The sequence below is a fragment of the Hypanus sabinus genome, chromosome 7 (assembly GCF_030144855.1).
Source record: "Hypanus sabinus isolate sHypSab1 chromosome 7, sHypSab1.hap1, whole genome shotgun sequence".
Lineage (NCBI taxonomy): Eukaryota > Metazoa > Chordata > Chondrichthyes > Myliobatiformes > Dasyatidae > Hypanus > Hypanus sabinus.
The window spans coordinates 121,938,778-121,956,736 of NC_082712.1; the positions used below are offsets into that span (position 1 = coordinate 121,938,778).

Here is a 17,959-nt window from a genome sequence, read left to right on the forward strand (position 1 = left end):
TTTGTTATGGAATTAGGTATATTCCTGTTTCCTTTATGATATTAAATATACTGGTGTTTTGACATTACTTATTTTAATCTATGTTTTACAGACTGTATTTTGTTGGTATCTTTAAATCGGTATTATTTGATGCAGTCACGAATGCTGGTGTCCCTTTTGAATTGTGTTCACTCAAACATATAAACAAACAGTAGTGTGATCCCCAGAAAATTCTGGGGAAGATATTGATCATGAAGGAAGGTTAAAATATAGAAGAAAACATCAAATTTTAATGGGTCAGGAACAGTAGAAGTAGGCAAAACCAATTCTTTGTTCTTGCCATGTTGTTGAGGGAATGGAGGCTGCATTTTTTAAAGCTGCTCAGTAACCTCCATTTTGTGAGCTGGCTCGTGAACTGATTTTGCTCAGGAATCGTTCTATCAAACTGCTTTAAAGTGGACACAGTGATATTCCTGATAATCAGCTGAACTGGAAATTTTTCCATGTAAGAAGCTATTGTGAGGGGTTCTTTGGTATGATAGAACAAGCAAGTTTATGAATATGAGAGTCTTTGGCAGACCTGCATAAATGAAGCCCTAGTAAGCTGCCTGACTCAGGACAAAAAATATTAATTACAAGTTGTCACTTGTAGAAGCACAACAAACTGATGGTGGTTTGGACTAGAGCCAATGGGAATCTGACTCACTTTAGCCAAATAGGTTAGAGCCAATGAGATCAAAACACACCATTTGAACTGATTTGGCAGTGTATAAGAATGAAGGGCTTTAACTGTAAAGTGTGGAGAACCCTGGAGGCTATCTATTGCAAGTACACTCCACACCAGGGGCAGGGAGTAGAATCAACTGTTTGGCCTACAGGAGGTCCCTATCTTGATGTTGAAATTGGAGGAGTTATCTGAGCGAGTTTTGCTACAGAGGAAACAGAATTCATGTTTTATGATTTTGGCCTGGGGTCAACACAATTAGATTTATGTTTGTGCAGAGACAATAAAATGCAAACTTTAGTTAAGAGTTGCATAGTGAATTGCCTAACCTAGGCAGGTTGATGATTGGTCAACACTATTGTGTGTGAAAATCTCAGGAGAGCAGCAGTTTCTGAAATACTTGCACCAACAATCATTCCACAGTCACAGTTACTTAGATCACATTTCTTTCCCATTGTTCTGAAGAACAACTAAAGATAGGGGAGATCTTAAATGGATTTTATGCATTTTTATTTACTTGGGAGACTACAGGTATGAGGAAATGCATTAGCAAGGTCGCAAACCCTATACAGATTAGGGGAGGTGTTTGCTGTCCTGAGGCAAATTAAGGTGGATAAATCCCCAGGGCCTGACAAAGTGTTCTCCCAGAACCTGTGTGTGGCTAGTGCAGAAATTGCAGGAGTCCTAGCAGAGATATTTGAAGTATCCTTACATGTGGATGAGGTGCCAAAGGACTGGAGGATAGCTAATGTTGTTCTGTTTTTTTCAGAAGAGCTCTAAAAATATCAGTAGTCAGAAAGTCATTGGAAGATATTTGAAGGAACCAGACATACAAGTACTTGGATAGACAAAGACTGATTAGTAATAGTCAACGTGGCTTTGTGTGTAGTATCCAACCAATCTTATAACAACTTTCAAGGAAATTACCAGGAAAATTACTACTTCCTGTTTACATAGATTTTAGCAAGGTCTTTGTCAAAGGTCTTGCACCGGAGGTTGGTTAAGAAGGTTCAGTCGCTTGGCAGTTAAGATGAGGTAGTACATTGGATCAGACATTGGCTTTGTGGAAGAAGCCAGTGAGTGGTTGTAGATGGTTGCCTCTTCTGACTGAAAGCCTGTGACTAATGGAGTGCTGTAGGGATCAGTGCTGGGACCACTGCTTGTCATCAATACTAATGATCTGGATGGCAGGAGCTGGATGTTCTGCTGAAATTGTATAAGACATTGGTGAAGCCCAGTTTGGAGTATTGTGTTCAGCTTCGATCACATACCTACAGGAAAGGTGTTAGTAAGAGACTGAAAATCTTCAAGGATGTTGCTGAGACTTGAAGACCTGTTTTAGAGAAAGCTTGAAAAAGTTTAGGACTTTGTTCTCTAGAACATAGAAGATTGAGGGGATATTTGTCAGAGGTATACACAATTGAGCGGTATAGATAAGGTAAATGCAAGCAGGCTTTTTCCAGATGTTGGGTGGGACCACAAATAGAGGTTATGGGTTAAGAACGCAAGGTGCAATGTTTAAGGGGAACATAAGGGGAAACTTCTTCACTCAGTAGTGAGTGTTGAATGAGCTGTCAGCGCAAGTGGTGGATGTGGGTTTGATTCAACATTCCAGAGAAATTTGGATAGGTACATGATGAGAGGGTTATGGTCCATGTGCAAGTAGATGGGACTAGGCAGATTAGTGTTTGGCACAAACTAGATGGGCTGAATGGCCCATTTTTGTTCTGCAGTACTCTGACTCTTACTCTGCCAGCTTCCCATGGGCTTAAAAAAGCAAATCATCACACAAATATCCCAATGTGTTAGATACAAGAATAATTACAAAATTAAAGATGAAATTGAGAAACCAGGGAATTGCAAGCCAATTAGTTTTAACACTTATCAGAAAAATATTGGTCTATAATTAAGGATTCTGTTCTAAACAGCTGAAATATTCAATTACCAAGATAGCAGTTGCCCAAATGAACATTTTAACATGCAAATTGAGAATGGATGCTTGTCATTTACTTCAGGCCTCATGAGAACATTATAGAACAAATGGCAATTATCATGCCAGACTAGGGGTCTAATGGAAAACAATCTAACTCGCACAAAGTGACTCGTGCCCTGCCAGGATCTACGCTGGGGCCACAACTGTTCAATGGTCAATTTCAGCATCACAACAAATGCCACCTAACAACAAACTTGACGTCATCTGCGAGTGATATTAAACCCGATTCTGACCAAGGGCCTTGGGTATCAGCAGAAGTGGGCAGTGCAAAAAGAACAGTAACAGGAAAACTTTACAGCTTACTTCATTAAGAAAACTCCTTTTATCAGACTTAAAGCTATTTTATCTAATACATAAAATGTTTTTTAAAAAAGAGTCTTGATACTAATGAAAGATTCTGAGCTAATGATTACAAGAGATAGTTCAAAGTTCTGACCTGGAATAGACTTGCTTCTATAACCCCCTGCCCAGCTGAAGCATTTGTATGTAAATGTTGGTGGAAAAACTCTCTACCTTATCTGAGGTTTTGCCGACATCAAGACAGTGCTGGATATAATAGACTAGCGAATCCACTAAACCTTTGCATTGTCGCATTTTCTGACGTGTCTCCACTTTTCCGGAGCTTAGGTTTCTGTATAAATTGAGATGATTAAAAGCTTTATTCTCTCTACTAAAAACAGTGGGAGAAAAGTCATTTCTGAACACAGAGCAACAGTTTTGAATTGCATGAATTAATGATTAACCTCCCTTTCATAATCCAAAAGCCTTTTATCTCAAACATAAATGGATATTTGAACTTGCATAACTTAGTAGTCATTTCTGGTACCCTCATCAAAGACAAGACATCGATGTGCCTGTGTCAGATTCCTCTGATTCGCTTATCCATCCATTTAACTATTTCACCCTTGCAACGCAAGCTGGCTCTTACTTCATTGATTTTCATTTAAATAGTTGCCACCCAAACTGTTTAAATAACTGTTGCAAATATTTCACAGAAATAGTTACAAAATATTGTAGATGATCAAATACAGGCCAAGTATATTCTAGATTCATGACCATCACCTCCTTTGATAATCTCTTAATTGCAATGCTGAAAAAAAAAGACTGCATGGAGGAAAGATTTATTTTCAATAGAATGTGAAAACCATGGTATTGACAACCTCTTGGGCTATAGTAGCTAGGGGTTAAGAACAGTATTTTTTGAATTTGAATACTTCTCCAATTTAAGTGATTTAGATGTAAAATGAATTTGTCTAATACTAGTAAAGTGGTGCTGATATTTATGCCTTATGCTGAAACATTACCTAATATAGCCAGTTGTGTTATAGAAGACACTATCCTCTGAAGGAAGCTGGTGCACGTTGATATTCTTACTCCAGCCTGAGTAAGGAGAAATTATTTCTTCAGTGACATCATCTAATGTCCCTTGAGCAAGAGTGTCCTTCAGATCCTCATTCGAAGACAGATTCCACAAAATTCCTAAGGAGACAAAGTTCAATGAAAGAGTAAATTTGTGCAGTATGGCACTCCAATTTCCCCAAATCCAGTGACAGCCAAAATCTAGGTAAGGCAGTCTTAAATGTTGTACACAAATCGATGCGTTTATAATGGAGCAATTTCCTGCCATTTTAAGAAATTAGCACCATTTAGATACAGTACTGCAGGAGATCCATTCTTTATAATGGCAGTTTGAGCACAAAACTCAGCTCATTTATCCCAGTGAGATTATCCTGATGCAGCATTTCATCTTCAATGGATCACTGTAACCAATTCCGAAAGGAATTTACAGACATACCAGAAATAGCAAGTTTAAGATGTAGCACTTAAACAGCAAATATTAAATTTACCCCCAAGGAATTCATTAACACAGCAGCCTTCTGAAACAATTGCCATGACAGATTAGAACTTCTATATTTCAGTAGTAGTTACTGATAATCCATCCCATCGCTAACAAAGAAAACACTCTTTGGAATATGTGTTCATATAAAGCTCAAGCACGACCTGCTGAACTTGTACTAAATAAAGCATGTAATTATATTTATTCCCATATTATGCGCATTTACTTTATTTTCCAGTTTCCTTCCATCCCGAAAAGCACAGCCAATCACTAATGCAAGTATGTTCGTAACAATGATTTCTTTACAAAGATTCTTTTGGCAGTTAGTGTGCCTTCTTCATGACTGCATGTCTTGGGCCCAGCATTAAGCAAAGGAGTGAAAACATCAAGATGTACTGCAACAGGTCAACACTAATAGCTTGGCCTTTTGGCCAATACTTTACCTATGGGATGACTAAATTACATGAAGAGACTTCCAAAAAAAAATTACAGGAAGGATATTAATAAGGTTGAAAGAGTGCAGAGAAGATTTACAAGGATGTTGCCAGGATTTGAGGAACTGAGTTACAGAGAAAGGTTGAATAGGTTAGGACTATTCCCTGGAGCGTAGAAGAATGAGGGGAGATTTGATAGAGGTATATAAAATTATGATGGGTATAGATAGAGTGGATGCAAGCAGGTTTTTTCCACTGAGGCTAGGGCAGAAAAAAAACCAGGGGACATGGGTTTAAGGTGAAAAATTTAAAGGGAACATGGGGGGGGGGCTTCTTCACATAGAGAGGGGTGGGAGTGTGGAGCAATTTCCTTAATATATAAAAGCGATTTATCTGCTGCATACAACACCATTTGGAACCAAGGCGTAATGTTAAAACTAGCTCGAATCATCCCATATAAAACGATCCTATGTCTCCTCGACAGACACCGTTCATTCTTCACCAGTTGCATTATAAAATTCCACAATGGCATCCCTCAAGGGTCTGGCTCAAATCTTGTTCAATCTGTATCTCAGTGACCTCCCTGAAACCAAATCTGTGAAATTTGGATATGCTGATGTCCGGGGCCATGGCCTTCCAATCGAATGATGTCAAATCCATTGAAAAATCTTACCCAAGGTATCAACTCCCCATCCACCTACTTCTGAAAGTGGTACCCTAATACAAATGTCAACAAAAAAGTAACTTCATACTTCATCTGGACAACCAACTAATCAAACTTAAACTTAATATCAAACTAAATGACAAACAGCTACTCAACAACCCACCCCCAAAGTACATAGGAGTCACACTAGATCAAACTCTCTCATACAAGATCCACCTTCAAAATGTTGCAAAGAAACTAAAATTCAGAATGGCCATGATCAGGAAGACAGCAGAAACTAAACGGGGTACTAACCAGTTAGTCCTATGAACATCTAGCCTAGCACTATGCTTCTTAGTCACCAAATATTGTGTATACACCAGAAGCATTCATGCAAACATCATCAATACACAGCTCCATACTTCAATGAGAATAATTTCAGGAGCTCTAAAGTCCACACCAGTTAAATGGCTCCCAACAACAAGTGGAATAGCACCCCCAGAGATCCGCAGAAGAGCAGCTTCAGCAAACTTCTACAAGCATATCCAAAATATGCCCAATGTTCCAGTTCATAAACTCATCAAAAATGTTCCTCCAGCTTCCCAATTCAAATCCCGAGAACCTATATAAACTTGAAAAACCTCGCCTCCTATGACAAACACACTGAATGGCGCCAATACAGTCGGCCCTCCTTATCCACGGGGGATTGGTTCCGGGACCCACACAGATACCAAAAAACGTGGATGCTCAAGTCCCGATATAAAATAGCGTAGTATTTGCATATAACTTACGCACATCCTCCCGTATACTTTAAATTATCTATAGATTACTTATAATACCTAATACAATGTAAATGCTATGTAAGTAGTTGTTATACTGTATTGTTTAGGGAATAATGACAAGAAAAAATGACTGTACATCTTCAATACAGACGCAACCATTGTAGCTCTTCTGGGAACACTGATGCTGCCTCGGCATCAGCCGATCCCGATTCTCCCATGATCTTTAAGTTCTTGAGGCTGTAGCACTTTACATAGCTAGCCAGCCATCCCTTACTAGCTTTAAACTCCTCCCTCTCGCTCACAACACAAGTAGCAAACGAACGAGACGCGAGGCGAACAATGCTCAACTTCCGGGTTGAATCCGCGCATGTGAAACCTGCGGATGAGGAGGTCTGACCGTACTGGCAGATCAACAAGCGCCCCCCCCCCCCCACCCCCACAGAGATCTGATCCATGACCCCACCTCGCTCTTCCTGGGCTTTACTACAGCTACCAGAAAAAACTGGACAGCCCCAAACAAGCTCAGAAGTCAACAGGCCAAAAAAGCACAAGCACTACACTGATGGGGTGTCAGACAAACCCCGGCTTGCCCAGGCATTGTTGTCCCGACCCAGAACATCCTCCACCTAGTCCAAACATGCCCTCTCACCAAGATCTGATTGCTTTGCCACGGTCCACTGATGTGGCCACAAGCTGGATCTTGACACAAAACAATTATAAGTGTGAAGGGAAAAACACCAGCCATACAAAACAACGTATTCTAGTGCTCTTGAAATGAATGCGAATATTGCTTCTGCCTTCCTTACCATGGTCTCAACATGCAAGTTAAACTTTAGGGAGTCCTGCACCTCCATTTTCTACATCTTTTTCCAGGCTTAGAAAACAGTCTATGCCTTTATTCCTTTAACACAATGTAAGACCACACGCTTCCCTACACTGAATTCCATCTTCTTTACCCATTCTTCTAGTCTGTGTGCGTCATTCTGCAGGCTCCCTGCTCTCTCAACACTACCTGCCTCCACCTTCCTTTGTATCATCCACAATCATCGCCACAAGGCTACCAATTCCTTCATCCAAATCATTAACAATTTGAAAAGAGCAGTCCCAACAACAATCTCTGCAGAGCATCATTAATTACCTGCAACCAACCAGAAAAGGACCTTTATCCCCACTCTTTGCCTCCTGCCAGTCAGCCAAAATTCAGTCCACGCTAGTATTTTACCTATAATACCACTAGTTCTTAAATTGTTTAGCAGACTTGTGTGTGGCACCTTGTTAAAGGCCTTCTGAAAAATCCAAATAAACAAGATCCACCTTCTCTCCTTTGTCCATCCTGTCTGTTATCTCCTCAGTGATTTGTCAGGCAAGATTTTCCCTCAAGGATACCAGGCTGACTTTGTGCTATTTTACAATGTTCTTCCAAGTATCCTGAAACCTCAATTAAGAAATGGACTAACAGCTTGTCAACTACCGAAGTCGAGCTAACTGGCCTATCATTTCCTGTCTTTTGCCTCCCCCCACCCTTCTGAAAGAGTGGAATGACATTTGCAATTTTACAGTCCTCTGGAACCATTCCAGAATCTAGCAATTCTTGGGAGATCACTACTAATGCTTCCACAATCTCTTCAGCTACATCTTTTAGAAATCTGGAGTATAGGCCATCTGGTCCAGGTGATTATCTACCTTCAGACCTTCCAGCTTTCCACGCACCTTCTCCTTAGTAATAGTAACTACACTGTGTAGTTGCTATTACTACTGCCCAACACTCTCAAATTTCTGGCATGGTGTTGGCGTCTTCCAGTAAAGACCAATGCAAAATACTAAGTTCTTCTACCACTTTCTTGTTCCCCCATTACTACCTCTCTAACATCATTTTCTGGCAGTCCAATATCTAATGTTGCTTTTATTTCACTCTTGATCCCTCTCATCAGCCAGGATTCCCTGAACTTGGTATGCCTACCCTTCATTTTAACAGGAATATACTCTTGATATGACCTTTTTTTTTAAAAAAAAAAGCCTCCTATGTCCCAACTATTCTGTTGCCTTTAAGTCACCCAGTCTACCCCAGCTAGATCCTGCCTAAAGTGCTCAAAGTTGGCCCAGTTCCAGTTCAGCATTTTAACCTGAGGCCTTGTTCTATCTTCTTCCACAACTACTTTAAAACTAATAGAATTGTGGTCACTGAACCCAAAGAGCTCGCTCAAGAGCCAATTCAGTGACTTGGTCTGCCTCATTCCCCAAGACATCCTGTATTGCTCCTAATCGAGCAAGTTCCTCTACATATTGCGTGAGGAAACTGCCTTGGGCACCACATAAATCCCTTCCCATTCAGGTCCTTTACACTCTGGGTGGCCCAATCGATACCTGGTAAACTGATATTTCCCCACTACCCAACTATTCTCACAAACACATGCAATTTCCCCACACATCTGCTCCTCAAGTACCACCGACTTTTTTTTGGTGGGGGTGGAGTTCTGTAATATAACCCTACCAAAGTGACCATCCCCTTCTTATTTTGAAGTTCTACGCAAGTACCCCTCAAGAACATCGCCCAAGCACTGCTCTTATTTCATCCCTTATCAAAAAGACCACACCATCTCCACTCTCACCCGTGCCTCTGTCAGACTTAAAACATCAGTATCCTGGAACATTGAGCTGACAGTATTGCCCTTCTCTCAGCTATATTTCTGCTATGGCCACAATATCCTTGTCCCTACAGGCAATCCGCTCTCTCAGTTTGTCCATCTTATCTGTAAAATTAAGTGTGTTGTATTTAAAGCAGTGGTCCCACTGGCCCTTTTACTGTAAACATGACCATGCTGATTACATGCAGGAAGCAAAGCTTATATGCTTACCTTTGTCTTCTCACTGACTTTGCTTGCGAGTCCCATGCCCCTGCCGATTAGTTTAAACCCTCCTTGGTGGTTAAAACAAATTTCCCTGATAGAATTTTGGCCCCTATCAGGCTAAAGAGCAAGACATCCTTCTTGTACAGGTCACCTCTACCAAAAGGATATCTAAATAACCATTTATATCCTTGGTTATAAATCAAGGAATAGGGTGCAGAACATCATTTGTAACTGGACCAATTAAGATTTAATCATTCCATACTAATGTGCAATTTCATACAAGAGAAAATCTGCAGACACTGGAAATCCAAACAACACACACAAAATGCTGGAGGAACTCAGCAGGCCAGGGAGCATCTATGGAAAAGAGTAAACAGTCACCTACCACTCCACAAGCCTCTGCGTCCAGCACATAATTCTCTGCCAACTTCCACCATCTCCAACGGGATCCCATCACCAAGCACATCTCTCTCTCCGCACTTCCCACTTTCCACAGGGAATCGCTCCCTCCGTGACTCCCTTGTCCATTTGTCCCTCCCCACTGATATCCTTCCTGGCACTTATTCTTGCATCAGGAACAAGTGCTACACTTGCACCTATACCACCTCCCTCACTACCATTCACAGCCCCAAACAGACCTTCCAGGTGAAGCGACATTCTACCTGCAAGTCTGGTGGGGGTCATAAACCGTGTCTGGTGCATTTCTCTCTCCCCCTCCACCCCCCCCCCCCCCCCACTTTTTAAATCCACCCATCTTTTTCTCCGGTCCTGCTGAAGGGTCTCAGCCCAAACGTCAATTATACTCTTTTCCATAGATGCTGCCTGGCCTGCTGAGTTCCTCAGTGTCCTGTGTTTACTGTGGTATTTCTATGTTTTTCTTTACTGCTGCTTTCTTTATTTTTTAAGTTCTCCTGAGCTTATTGGCAAACAAGTCCATGATATCAAACAGCTCATGAAAACACAAGACCATTCTAACTTTGAAAACCACATTAAATGGTACAACTAGGAATGGGATTGTAATAGCTCTTTGGTTAGCAATTAGAGATAATTGCAGCCAATTTTTCTGCTCGCAATTCCTCTTTTCCCACCTCCCCAAACAGTCCATTGTAATAGATGATGCTCTGTCACTGAACATAGAAAACCAGCCATTGTTTATTGCATTTGAAATAAATGAAATTGGCTTGTTCCTTCATAGAAATCTGATTATAAATGAGGCTATTAATGATTAAGTTGTTCGGCCCAAAATGTTGACTTTTATTTTTCTCCATGTATGCTGCCTGACGTGCTGAGTTACTCCAGCATTTTGTGTGTGTTACCCAAGAATTCATTCTGATAAAATTATTTTTAATTTGCGATGCTCAGAACTAGTGTTCCTCATTGCAAGAAATGTAGGCAGTCACTGAAAGACTGGTAAAGGATATCGATTTTCCTTTTCTTGACCTAGGCACTAAGCTAATCAAGGTTCATCGCCAAACCAATAAAGAAACAATAGACCGCATTTTCCCAACACACAAGACAAAAACTCCATTCAATGCCAAAATAAGCAAAAAAAATTAAAAACATCTGCCAGTTATTCTAGCAACAAAAGAATAAGAAACAAAAGGAAGAAGGAACTGGTTGGTTTTCTCTCAATAAGAGAACCAACCAGTTTCCCTCTTCTACCACACCATCCTCCATTTGGCAGATCTGGTCCTCGCACTCAACAATTTTTTCTTTGGCTACTCTCACTTTCTCCAGACTCTAGGGGTAGCCATGGGCACCTGCATGGGCCCCAGCTATTGCTGTCTTTTCCTTGGCTATGTAGAACAGTCCATGGTCCAAGCCTCCCCAACTCTTCCTCCATTACATTGACAACTACATTGGTGTTGCTTCATGCACCAACGCTGTTAAGTCAATTTCATCAACTTTGCCTACACTGCCCATAAATTCACTTGGTCCATTTCTGACACCTCCCTCCCCTTACTCAACGTCTGCCTCCACCTCTGGAGACAAACATCTTTTTAAAAAATCTACTGATACCCGTAGTCATCTTGAATATACCTCTTGACACCCTGTCACTTGTAAAAATGCTACATCTTTTTTCAGTTCCTTTGTCTCCACTGCATCTATACACAGGATGAGGCTTTCCTTTCCAGGACACCAGAGAAGACCTTCTTCAAAGAACAGGGTTTCCTTCATCCACCATTGATGCTGCCCTCACCCATATCTCATCCATTTCCTGAACATCCACACTTCCGCATCTTCCCACCGCCTTAAGTGATAGAGCTCTTCTTGTCCTTATCTACCACCCCATGAGCCTCCAAATCCCACACGTCATCCTCAGTGTCTTAGCCACCTACAAAGGGATCCTCTCACTAAGAACATCTTTACCTCCTCCCCCCACCCACCCCAGTCCACTCCACAGGGATCGTTCCTTCCATGATTCACATGTCCATTCGTCCCTCCTCGCTAACCTCCCTCATGGCGGTAATCCCTGCAGGTGGCCATCCACCAAAAGCAGAACTTCTGGCTGCCAAAGATTTTAATTCCAATTCCCATTCCAAGGTGTTAGCCCATGGCCTCCTCCTGTACCATAATGAAGCCGGCCTCAGGGTGGAGCAGCAACATCTTATGTTCAGTCAGGGTAGAATCCCCAACCTAATGGCATAGATATGCATTTCTCCTTCTGGCAAGAAAAAAAAATTACCCCCCCCTCCATCCTATTCCCCATTCTGGCCATCTCTTCTCACCTACCTATCCTCTCCCCTGAAGTCCTCTCCTCCTTCCCTTCGCCCACTCTTCTCCATCAGCTTCCATCCTCTCCAGCGCTTTATCCTATCCTCCTTCCCCTCCCCCCACCTTTTTTATTCTGTCATCTTCCCGCTTCCTCTCCAGTCCAAAATGTTGACTGGTTATTCATTCCCATGGATACTGCCTGACCTGCAGAGTTCCTCCAGCATTTTGTGTGAGTTGCTTTGTATTTCCAGCACCTGCAGAATCTCTTGTGTTTATCAAAGAGAAGAGTAGGTTTGTCGATAGTCCATAATGAATGAGAAATAGGCTGCATCCATGATATTAGAGAAGGACACTTAAAAATTTTCCTGTCTAATTTTCACAGCCTATAAATGACTGAATACTCAATGAACTATGAGCTGAACTCATCAGAAATAGTACCATTGGTCCAAGTCAGCTTGCCACTGACCTCCAAACTAATTGAAACATGCCTTGGTGCAATTCTTCCAGCTTGTATTTTGGAGAATTGCTACAGTTACTTTAGTTGGCAAAACAAACAGCTTCCATGTTTTGGAAGCAACTCAAAATGATCCTGTTCATCATTCTGGCCCTTTCCACTCCAACAATTATGCACCATTGATCTATTCTTGGAATTTTCAGAAAAACGGTGTTGCAATTTGTTATAAATATAAGCTAAGAGCACCCTTTCTTTTTAAGATACCCTACCTGTACATTGTAAAACTCTGAGCAATCAAGTTCCTTCACATTTCCCCCTCACAGGGAATAACAACAGGCCTGTTGAATCTTTTGTTTCAAGGTGTCACAGTTGGAAAGTAAGCCATGAGATGACTAAGAACATTAAAGTACTAAATGACAAAATTGTTTCTGAAGCTAAGACAGAGTGCATTCACACCCGTTGTTCACTGACATCATTGCTGCTCATCACACGATAGCTGACACACACATAGGGAATGGTGTCATGTTATCTTTGGAGAAAAGTGATCTACTGCTGCAAATTTTACTGCAGGTTCTCTGGTAACAGTAAGATGATACTGAGCATTGCAATTACTATTACTGCAATTAGCAGCCAAGGTGATTCAGATCACATTAACAAAGAGGATGGAGGTGGAGTTATTACATCCTCATTGAAAGCAGGATTAGTACAGTAGTTTACTAACACACTGTAGAAGAGGAGTTGGTGCAGATATAAACAAGGGTGATAGCTCACTTTGGCTGGATGCAGTCAGGCAGGAGAGACACTTTATTATTTATACCTAAAGGCTTGAAGTTTGGGGTAATTGGTGAGTTTAGCTACAGATCAGAGTACTGGTGGGATACAATAATAAGCTGGGGAACAAGAAGAAGAGCAGGCTTTGATAATGATGTATTCCAGAGAGGAGCTGTGGAATAATTTTGAAAGTTATCCTGGTAGGGCCAGGTCCTGAACAATCACACAGGAGCACACCTATCTGCATTCTATTACTGTTCCCCTTGGACACATGCTGCATAAATCAACAGGACAGGTGGCCAACTGGCACTAAACTGATGGCGCAGCACTTCCGAATAGCACATAAGCTGTTGATCCTGATGCTAATGGAAGTATGACTAGTGTGGGTTCTTTAGCTAAACATTGCTCTAGCATGATTCTCTTCTGGATCAGAGCTATCTTTCACAAGCTTGATTGTCTGAGACACACTTCCATCGGTCACCATGGCAGTGTAATTGTTATCCATTTATTGGGTCCAGTAATTTGTGTTACCCCATTTGATGGTTTTGAGGCATGGTAATGGTGTCAAGGGCCAATTTGAAACATACCTGTAATGTTGGCCTTCAGTTCTTCATCTGCGACCCTGATTGCCTGCATCATGTTGGGGATTCCATTCTGCTTGACCAGCTCCAGCTTGTTTACGTTGTTGTTGTATATCAGGTTCCGCATCGCTGCTGTAGCACTTCTCTGCACCTCCACTGGATCACGGTTGAAAAGATTTACTAGCAGCGTAATTGCGTTCAAGTTATAGGCCTGTTGAGAGAGAGACATCCAATTCAACAACACAGTTAGGATGGCCATAGCTCAATTTCACAAAACACTGTCAAGTAGAAACCCATAATCTGTGTCACTTTGCAGAGAATGACTTTGCCTAGAATAATGAGTAGCGTCACTGGCACTGAAGAATATAGGTGTATGTTTAAAAGAAAACTTCTTCCATAGCGAAGGTGCACTTTTCTATCTTAAAAATCACTTCCATCAGTATAAATAAAGCCAAACCAATCTGCTTTCCTTTGATCTCTCAGACAATTCCAACACTCAGCCACAAGGATAAGATAGTGACCTGTGTTCTACACGTGTAACCAGGTGATCGTTGAATATTATTCCTTATTGTTAAAGTGCACTTATGTATGCAGCCTGGTAATGCTAAAATAGCTGCCTGTGCCTTTAAGGGAAAATGGTGATGTCATTATGCACATGTGGAGTATAAAGGAGTTGCAAGGTTCTAGAAAAGACTTCGAATGCTAGTTGTATGGCGAGGAAAGGTGAATAATATTCGACAATATCCATGTAAATTAATTTACATTTATTTGTAAATCTAGAATATCAGTAATTTGACACGTTTTACACGTGGATGCTTCTGATTTTCTCAAGTAAGGTGTTAGCGCTGGATTGCGTGGTTGAGCTTAGTTCCTTAATGGCCTAGTAGGTTAGTCTTCAAAGTAATTTAAACTCCAAGCAATATATTGTAAAAGTTTATTTTTCTCTTTCTTTATTGTTTCATGACTGAAATGTGAATGTAATGAGTAATGTGAATGCGTTAATTTCTGTTTACATAGTGTGAGTGAGGAGAACTTGTTTCAGGATCCAGTCTATGTGTGTTTGGAAGTTAGGCATGTGTGCCAAAGTGAGTATATCTCTTAGTTAAGGTGAGATGTATTTATTCATATTTTTAATGTTGTGTACAAGGTACAGGGGTGGTGGGATTCTAATGTTGTTTGTATTGTTTTTTTTAAGAATTGGCACTACTGTATTGCTTTTGTATATTTTATTTATTTTCATACTGCATATGTAACAAGGGGGTGCACCAAAACTAAGCTGAGATTGTAATAATGGGAACTGATTTTTAAAAATTTATTCTGTGGTTTTTATTTTGATACCCCCTTTCTGCATTGAAACATCTAAAACAGATAAAGGAATTAAAGATCTGAAAAAGTATTTACGGCCCTGTGTGTGCAACTTTCCCCAGGCTACACATGTGCCCACCCCACCAGCCAGTCTCACCTGTGTTTTAGCATTTGCATCATGGTAGCATGTGTGCTGAATGTATCCAGCTCCAATAACTTGGTTATTTACATCGTGGCTGCCCAGAAATTGCACAGCTGTAGGCAAGTTCATTCCATCATTTCTAGAGAGAACAAAGTCAAAGTTATAAAAACCCACCAAAATAGAAGAAAAGTACTGGAGTAGAAATTGATCTCCAGGCATGGCACTACTGTATCAAATGCAATGCTTTCTCACATTAATTCCATTGCCCTGAGTGGAATTATGTTGTCTGGAAATTCTACCGCACCATCAGGAATCAAATGGACTAGTGCAACAGTGTGATATCAGAGACCATTTCCACCATTTTCTTTCCAAACAGAGGCAGAAATTAGTGTACAGGTGGGGGCTACCACAGAGTTCACAGAGATCTTCAGGTTAGTCAGCTGTTGATTTGGGTGGGGGTGCAGGGGGGGTGGGTAGAAAGAGACATGGATGCGTAATGTCTGAGGAAATGGCAGGACCCCTCCTGCCCTCCAAAATATTATTAAGGTCAGTAAGTCACAACTTGGCAAACATTTGCATCCAGCATGATACTAGTAAAAGCATGTCACTCTCAAATTGTCCAACAACTGTAGCACCCAAGAGAAAGTTCTGCTGCAGTGTTCCAAACGGTAGTTACATCATCTTCACACTGATGGCCACGTTGTTCCAGGGTGCAAGGACGAACTCCCATGAGAAGGTGCCCAGTTAGATATACAGAATGACACTAGAGAAAACCCGACTACTCAAGATTAGCAATCCGTGTACAACCAATTTTCTACATGCTTGTAAATTAGACTGAAATGCAAAACTTAGCCAGTGATGTGGTATCTGTTTAGCAGCAATAATTCAATTTTAACTTCTGTTAAACAGGGCTTTAAAAATTGTCTCATAGAAATTTGGGGTGATAAATCAACATCCCAATTAACCCAAAATGTTTACAAAGCCAAACAAAATCTTCACCCAAACTCTGCTCATAAAGACTTTAAATGCCACAACTATATCCTCAAATATTGACCCTTCCCCAGGAAATTTCAATTCAAGAAACTGGTCAATGATGCATACGGTCAGCAAAGTTGTAGGGCAACAGATTGTGATCCCTTTACATTACCTACACACATGTACATTGCAGAAGTAGTACTGATCAGAAGCAGAACTTCTTGCTTCAAGGGCAGATGCTAACTCTAGATGCTTGGAGGCTCTGAAAAGTACAGCCAACATAACTTCCAGCATTCATTGGACCTGGAACTCTTCAAGCTCCCATGATTCAGTACAAGTAAACAAGTTGTTGTGTTAATAGTAAAACTACCCAGTAACTCCTCTTTAGAAAGCCAGTATACACAGGTTACAACAATCATTACTGCAACTAAAAATTATTTACACAATGATCATTAACACTGTCACATAATACCAAAAAGGAGGGAGAAAGGATCTTTCCCCATCAAAGAGTAGATTTTTTTCCATTTAGTTTTTCTTTCTTTTTGCAGTTAGAGCATTGGGGATGCCAAGGAGGATAGTGGAAAACTCCTCTTGCAGGATGTAGGAGGGCAGGGAGACCTCTAGTACTGCATATAGTACATCGGGCTGGGGCTTCTTTCAGACCGTGTTAAGGAATCGGAGCTGTAACCGGATGAACTCTGGATCATTAGGGAGCCTGTGGGGTTGATCGATAGGACACAGAGGGAGGCAGTTACAGGTGACTGACTGGGGGGGGGGGGGGGGGGGGGCAGAATATAGGCAGCCAGTACGGAGTACCCCTATGGCTCTTCCCCTCAACAATATGCACACTGTCTTGGATACTGTTGGAGGTGGGGAGGTGTGGGGGAAGGAAATGACCTAGCAAAGGAAACCTACAGTAGTCAGGTCTCCGGCTCAGAAGAAAAGGGGGATGGATGGAAGAAGAGGACTGCAGGAGTGATAGTGGATTCCATAATTAGAAGAGTAGACAGGAGATTCTGTGGACATGAAAGAGACACCCAGATGGTATGCTGCCTCCCAGGTGCTAGGGTCAGGGATGTCTTGGATCGTGTCCACAGCATTCTAAAGTGGGAGAGTGGGCAGCCAGAAGTTGTGGTATATATTGGTACCAACAACATAGGTAGGAAAAGGGAGGAGATCCTGAAGAGAGAAACTAGGGAGTTAGGTAGAAAGATGAAAAGCAGGACCTCCAAAGATAGTAATCGCCAGATTACTGCCTATGCAACATTCCAAGAATAGGATGAATTGGCAGACGAATGTGTGGCCAAGGGACTGGTGCAAGGGGGCAGTTTTCAAATATCTGGATCATTGGGATCCCTTCTGGGGAAAGTATGATCTGTACAAAAAGGACAGGTTACACCTGAGCCCAAGGAGGACCACATCCTTGTAGGCCAGCTTGCTAGAGCTGCTGGGGAGGTTTAAACTAATTTGGCATGGGGTGGGATCTGAAGTGATATGACTGGGCATGGGGCGGTGGGTGTGCAAATAGATACAGAGTCTAGTGAGTCTGAGGAAGGACAGGTAGATGATAGGGCAAAATTACAGTAAGAGGGATGTGTTAAGTGTAAAGTGGTTGCAAAATTGAAAAGGGTGATGAACTGAAGATGCTATATTTGAAAGCACGTAGTTAATGGTACAATGTAGATGATCTTGTAGCACTGTTGGGGATCGGCATCAGTGAGCTGTGCTTAAAGGAAGATCATAGATCAAGGATGCACATTGTATTGAAAGAATAC

General features: G+C 41.4%; 1 protein-coding gene across 1 annotated transcript in view; it reads right to left on the reverse strand.

The window, feature by feature from the left end:
- LOC132397139 (plakophilin-3-like) overlaps positions 1-17,959 on the reverse strand; it is a 63,504-nt gene that overhangs the window by 32,557 nt on the left and 12,988 nt on the right. The window contains exons 4-7 of the mRNA XM_059975498.1: positions 15,225-15,348; positions 13,769-13,973; positions 4,001-4,175; positions 3,210-3,327 (exon numbers count right to left, since the gene is read on the reverse strand). Of these exons, the coding sequence (XP_059831481.1) occupies positions 3,210-3,327; positions 4,001-4,175; positions 13,769-13,973; positions 15,225-15,348 (622 nt within the window). The remainder of the gene's footprint in view (positions 1-3,209; positions 3,328-4,000; positions 4,176-13,768; positions 13,974-15,224; positions 15,349-17,959) is intronic.